The sequence below is a fragment of the Stigmatopora nigra genome, chromosome 2, assembly GCF_051989575.1.
Source record: "Stigmatopora nigra isolate UIUO_SnigA chromosome 2, RoL_Snig_1.1, whole genome shotgun sequence".
NCBI classification, from domain to species: Eukaryota; Metazoa; Chordata; class Actinopteri; order Syngnathiformes; family Syngnathidae; genus Stigmatopora; species Stigmatopora nigra.
In genome coordinates, this window is record NC_135509.1 from 12729190 (window position 1) to 12735947 (window position 6758).

At 45.7% G+C, this 6758-nt stretch overlaps 1 protein-coding gene across 1 annotated transcript; it reads left to right on the top strand.

The window, feature by feature from the left end:
* Window positions 1-152: 152 nt before the first annotated feature.
* rapsn (receptor-associated protein of the synapse, 43kD) lies at window positions 153-6630 on the top strand. Its single transcript, XM_077739523.1, has 9 exons — window positions 153-471; window positions 575-1795; window positions 2051-2389; window positions 3380-3538; window positions 4106-4204; window positions 4290-4412; window positions 5069-5122; window positions 5197-5396; window positions 5464-6630. The coding sequence occupies exons 2-9, from the start codon at window positions 1571-1573 to the stop codon at window positions 5534-5536; spliced, it is 1272 nt and encodes a 423-aa protein (XP_077595649.1). The 5' UTR covers window positions 153-471; window positions 575-1570; the 3' UTR covers window positions 5537-6630.
* Window positions 6631-6758: the final 128 nt, after the last annotated feature.

The window sequence follows — 6758 nt, forward strand, 5'->3', positions numbered from 1 at the left end:
TGTCTTGCATTCATTTATAGTGTAAATCTAGACTTTATCATGCAAGACTGGGGGCGATGGAGTTTGAGTCCTTGGTGACATAGACAGAATATGAAGAAGGAGGAAAAAGTGACTACTCCAGCCAAGCCACAACTTTGATCCCATTGATGTCCTGCAGGAGGCTGCACAGCTGAAACCCAAAGCCAGTTTCACGTTAGACTTTGTGAACTATTCTAAGCGTCAGTTGCTGACGCCGAGACCAGCGGCGGGCGGGGGCTTCTGAGAGCACATATGCAGCCTCGTAAGAAGTCCAGCTTCTAACTGGGATCACCGCCTCACGTGTGGCTCCTTTCAACTCTTTCAGTGCCAGGAAAGAGAAAAAACTGGTCAACCACAATCCAAACATGGTATGCCAATGGATTCCATAACAAGGGTGCCCAATGAGTGACCCAAGGGCCACAAAAGTGCACCTCACTATCAACCAACATGGCGGTCAGTATTGCTTTGTTTAGTTTGTGAAAGTCATGTTAACTCAATGTTTCTACACTGTCCACATAGTAGCTATGTTTCACACAGCAATCTTTTTTTTTTTCAGAAATATCTCGACCTACCAAGAAAATGAGCCATGCATACTCCAACATAAACATCAAGTAGCCCTGAAATGCCTGAAAGTGATCTAGAAATGACTCAAAGTCAACAGCAAGTGATGTGGAATTGCTACAAAATCAATCTAAAGTGACTGGGATTTCATGGGAATGCTAACAATGTCAAGGCAAAGTGACCCAGAAATGCCACAAAATCAACAAGCAGTGACCCAGAAATTCCTCAAAATTAACAGGTGGTAACCCGGAAATAGCCTAAAATCAACAGTAACGTGTGGGCCTTCACCCAAGCTGTGGCAAAGCGTTCCGACGCAACTTCTCTAGAAACGGCCTTTTCTAGCAATATTCAATAATTGGCAGTCCCCGAAAGTGATAGAGGGCCACGCCCCGATGGATTTGACATCCATCGCCGTCAACCGCCGCCAAAGCGTGCCAAACGATTGGCGTTTATCGCCAAGGTGGATCGCGAGGAGCTCTGGTGACCTTGGGGCCGTTGGCTGAGGACAGAGCGGAATTCCTGAAGGGACTGGTCTGGAGTGACAAGACCATCTGCTGTAGCGCCAGCTCTACGAGGAAGGTGGAGGGGCGGGTTGGGACCCAGGGCTGCTAAGAATTCCTTTTGCTCGGGTGCGGAGGGAGTCGATATTCTGGGATGTCACTGCTAGCGACGCTCGGCTAGGAAACGTGTTTCTTTGGAGTTTTGCGAGTGGAAATTCGAGCGAGGACTTTCAACGCCTCACGCCGAGGGGAGGGGGATTATTGCCCAGATATTTCCGGGTTTACCGCCAAAGCCGTCGGCGATAATGGTCTCCGCTTTGTTGGATCCAGTTTCTTTTCCGCCCCAGCGCAGCCGGAGTGGCGAGATCTGGACGTGTTAGGCCTCCTGGCAGCCAACTCTCAAGGGATCGTCTTCGGGGGGCGCCTAGGTGGCTCGGCATGGCGGAGATGTGCTTTCTTGCTGGCCCGCTCAAATCCCGCCGCCTGAACAAATGAATATTTTTATGAGGCACCTCAGCACAGAGATGGGCCAGGACCAAACCAAGCAACAGATCGAGAAAGGACTCAAGTTGTATCAGTCCAATCAGACGGACAAAGCCTTGCAAGTGTGGACAAAAGTCTTGGAGAAAACCTCGGATCCCGGCGGGAAGTTTCGCGTTTTGGGATGCCTGATCACCGCTCACTCGGAAATGGGAAAATATAAAGACATGCTCAAGGTAAGAGTCCCCTCTTGTACTTGCTAGTTAATGTTCATGCAACCGGCGACCGCTCGCGGGACATCGTTCCCAGAGCGCTCGGAATGTCATTAGCGTGTGGTTGAGACGACTCCGTTGGCTAATTGCGCGTTCCCATCGTGCGTGAGATGTTTTGGAAACGGTTCGCCATGAAAGCTAATGTATATATAAATGTCCCGCAATCCGAGACTGGGCGCCGGCCGGGTGTCTCGTTGACGCGACCCTCCTTCTCTGCAGTACGCCTTGGATCAAATCGACACGGCCAGAGAAATGGAGGACCCGGACTACCTGACGGAGGGCTACCTGAATTTGGCGCGCAGCAACGAGAAGTTGTGCGATTTCCACAAGACGGTGTCGTACTGTAAGACCTGCTTGAACATGCAGGGCACCACGGTCAGCCTGCAACTCAACGGTCAGGTCTGCCTGAGCATGGGCAACGCCTTCCTGGGCCTCAGCCTCTTCCAGCAAGCTTTGCAGAGCTACGAAAAGGCCCTGCGCTACGCGCACAACAATGACGACAAGATGCTGGAGTGCCGAGTCTGCTGCAGTCTGGGAAATATTTACATCCACCTAAAGGTAAGTGGAAATCACTCCTTACGATATTTGCTGACGTTAGCAGGACTGCCGGGATTTCAATTTCCGAACATTTTGCCAAGATAGTTTGTCGTTACTATGTAACAGAATCCAAACACATTGCATGCGATGGAAAGTATGATGTTGAGTCTTGGAAAATGGCAATATTTGCCAAATCAACACAACGTCCTTCGATCAAAGTATTGAACCACATCAACATACGATATTGATTATTTGGATCTGAATATTTTCCAATGTTACAAAGTCTGCCACAATTTTGATTCCATTATACTATATTTTGTGCATTTTTATCGAAATCTGTTCTAGTTTAATTACAGCAAATAAGCAATTTTGACAGGTTTCTTGTGGATATGTTTTAGAAGAATGATGAAAATCATAATAAGTTGCGAGATGGCATTTATTGTATCTGAATATATTGCATTACGCTCAATTTGATTGGATCAATTCTGAAGACAACTTCATTTGACAAGGATTCTTTGGACATTACCAATTTAGCCAATATTAATAATCATCCCACAGGGTGATGGTCCGTTGATCAATTGACATACCCTTATCAAGAGTGGATAACAACACAATTTTATCCGATTTGATATCCAGCCTCTTGCACAAATGAAAATTGCGTGGCACGTGTGTGTGTTTGATTGGATTGTGCAATCGCTGGCTTGGCCCGTGTGTATTGGCAGAGCACCATAACCCCGTGGAGCATCCAAACAAACATGGCCAACTGTTAGCTCATGAGATAGTGGGCATTGTTAGTCACGGGGGAGGGGGCGCCGTGGCGCGATGGCGTTGGCGTACCCTTGACATCAGAGATTTGTAAGCGTAATCCCCTGGCTTGCCGTCAAGGATGGCTTTCAATGGCGTTGTGACCACGCGGCATGCGGAGAATGCGCTCGTCCCCAAAAAAAGGCCACGCTTTGAGGTGGCTTTTTTTGGACGGCAGCCATTTTGACTCTCCTCGTGCGCCCGCAGGACTACGAGAAAGCCTTGTTCTTTCCGTGCAAATCCGCCGAGCTGGTCAACGACTACGGCAAAGGCTGGAGCCTCAAGTATCGCGCCATGAGTCAGTACCATATGTCCGTGGCCTACAGGAAGCTGGAACGCTTGCCGGACGCCATGGAATGCTGTGAGGTACTACATCTTTTTTTCATTCTTTTGCCTTCCTGTCTTCCACAGTTTGTTTGCATTGTTCCATGCTTTCTTTCAGTCCTTTTAAGACCCAAAGCATTTAGTAGTTTTTTTTTTCTCTTAACCTGTTTACTTTTGTATTTTTGGAAATGAATATTGTTAGTTTGGACTAGCTCTTAACTCGGAAAGACCTGAAAAAGACAAAAGACAGTTAATTCTGACTGGTTGTCTATTCAAATGTGGTACATTATGGCCTTGGTGACGTGTGATTTGGAGATACAGTGGACACTCGGTGGTCAACAGGTGCCAGTGCCAGTTGTCTAGACCTTAGACCTGGACCAAAAATATGCCTACAGAGTCACTGTTAATGAAGAGAGCCCTCCCCCGAGTGTCCGCTATCACTTCTAATTATGCGCTGCTGCAATGAATCATATGCAGTGCTACAAAATGGAATTTAGTGGCCTGATTTTATTCCATACTTCACTTTATTGCTCCTCTCATCCCCCCGCTGATTGATTGGCATACTTTTATTGATGAAAGCAGAGCTCAGTGACAGTTTTCCTTTCTCAGGAATCGATGAAAATTGCCTTGCAGCACGGCGACCGTCCTCTGCAGGCTCTGTGTTTGCAGAACTTTGCCGACATACACCGCTATCGACGTGACTCTGATGTAAGGAACTCGTCCCTGGATTTCATGACAGCTGACAAAACAATCTTTGGTTGAAGTTGCGTCCCTTTTTTTCCTCACTTTCCAGAAAGCATTCCCTCGTTACGAGTCGGCACTGGGTATCATGACTGAGATTGGGAATCGACTTGGACAGGCCCACGTGCACCTGGCAGTGGCAAAGTGTTTTCTTCAGTTAAAGGAACATTTGAAGGTATACTCACTTTATTGATTGATAATGGTGTCAACCTGATTTACAAATAACCTTCCACCTCAGAAACTTTCACTGCCTGATCATCAAGATTGTTTTTAGCATACTATTCATTCACTCATTTTCCGTCCCGCTTAACCTTATGAGGGTGGCGGGGGGTGCTGTAGCCTGACCCAGCCATTTCCGGGCACCAGCCAATCACAGGATACAAAAAGATTGACAACAAATCATAGCTGGGGGAAATTTAGAATGTTCAAACAGCTTACAGTGCATGTTTTTGGGATGTGGGAGGAAACCGGAGCACCCGGGGGAAACCCACACAAGCCCACGGAGAACACACAAACTCTACACAGGAAGGTCCCGGAACTGCGATCTGACCCTTGATCGATTGAGGCCAACCTGCTAACCACTACTCCATCTCGAAAAATAACAAAATCAAATCTGATGAGGACGTACAAAAACACGGGGTTTAAATGGACAGACATGGTTTAATGAGACAATCGCAAACACCTGGTCCACACCAGGGTGAGGAAATGACAGGTGAACTCAATGGGCAATCACAGGAAGGGGAAAATAGGGGAGAAAAAGCATGACCAAACCAATCTCTAACATTCAGTCCCTACCGTAGAGCTTGATTTACTTCATTACTTGTTCTCAAGGCTCTGGATTCCTTAGAACGGGCGCAAGCTCTGGCGGACGCAATGGGAAATAAGGTTTGTGAAGCTACCAAAACTCAACATTTGCAGCGGTCAGGCTTTGTAGAAACTTGTTGTACTTTCTCATCAAGCTGTGCACGCTGAAGGCCCATTGCCTTAGGGAGGGCATCTACAGGAGCCAGGGCAGACAGGAGGAACTGCGGGAGCAAGTGGTCAAGTTCCTTCAATGCGTGGAGGAGCTGGAGCTCTACTGCGGCATGTGTGGCGAGTCCATCGGGGACAGGGACCAAAAGCTGCAGGCCTTGCCCTGTTCCCACATTTTCCACCTCAAGTGGGTTTCCAAACACTGTCACGCCTGAGCGCTTTTTTCCCCACTTAAACTTGGATTCTCCTTTCAGATGTCTGCAGACTAACGGGACAAAAGGTTGTCCCAAGTGTTTCAAGAACTCCATGAAGCCAGGATTCGTGTGATTGCACGGGTTGATCTCCAAATGCATTGATGCCTCCTGGCGAGCCGCCGACCAGTTTTGAGAGAAACGGGAAGCCTCAGGGAAGATACCGACCGACCGACCGGGGTGGAATTCTTGGCCCCCCGGGCCGAGGTACGAGGAACCTACGTGGGATCTCCACTTTGTTTGGACGCGACACAAAAGGACATTGGAGGTGACATTGCCACATTTTATCAGAAGGTATCTTTGGTCTTTGTTTCCACATTTTATGGGTGTCCCAAAGAAGGTGGACTTATACACCACATTTATAACTTTTCACGCTTTTCAATGCATTAGCCATTTACATTGAAAATTTGGTGCTCTCGCTATTATTTAGACTTATTTGTGCATATATTCAATATCAACCCCCCCATGACACTTCTGATTTCAACATAGATTTGTTGTTGTACATACAGTAATGTCAGAATTTTAATTTAGAGTTTGGCAAGAACTTAACGGAAATCTCATGTCTCTACAAAGCTGTTTTCTCCCTATTCACTGAATAGAAGGAGCCGGATCAATGCACATTGTTTTCTTCATAGGAATTCCTTTTATTTTTTTGTCCACATCTGACATCATCAGTGTAGGACAGACTGTGTTTGAACAAAAAAATAGGCGAGTTGTTGCTATGTATTGCTTTGTAAATGAATCACATATTTTAGGGAAAAAATAGAGTAGTAGAATTGAGAACTGTGCATGTCAGACACTGCATGTTAATTTGAATGCATTTATCTAAATCTAGTTTTTTATTTACTTTATTAGTATTGGAACTATTTAATGGAAACCATGTTATTTTTTTTAAAAAATATAACATTAGAAAATGGAAACTGCTAAATACATAATAAACACTTAAAATGAATGCCTCACTGTACATTTGTGCAGGCAGAATATTGGACATCTGTTTTTTTGGCCATTTTATCAATGTGCCCAATTTAGTCTACTTTCGTGTTCAGTCATTGTTTGCCCTGTTTACTGAGATATTTTACATTATTTTGACTTGACTTACAGCTACCGTCAAGCCAGTTCATATGGATTGGATGTCCATTATTAAAAGAATAAACTACCTCTTCAACTAAAGACTTCTGTTCAAAATTGTTCACGGCCGGAAAAAAAAAATCCAAAAATCTGATTGCATCATAACTTATCGGCCTCTAATATTTCTCATAGTTTGTGTTTTAATGTGGATGAATCTCCCCAATTGTCCC

Excerpts from the sequence above, each read along its gene's own strand:
- rapsn (XM_077739523.1), top strand. The coding sequence starts at position 1,571 with ATGAATATTTTTATGAGGCACCTCAGCACAGAGATGGGCCAGGACCAA. Across the intron at positions 1,796-2,050 it reads AATATAAAGACATGCTCAAG|TACGCCTTGGATCAAATCGA; the intron begins GTAAGAGTCCCC and ends CCTTCTCTGCAG. Across the intron at positions 5,123-5,196 it reads CGGACGCAATGGGAAATAAG|CTGTGCACGCTGAAGGCCCA; the intron begins GTTTGTGAAGCT and ends TTTCTCATCAAG.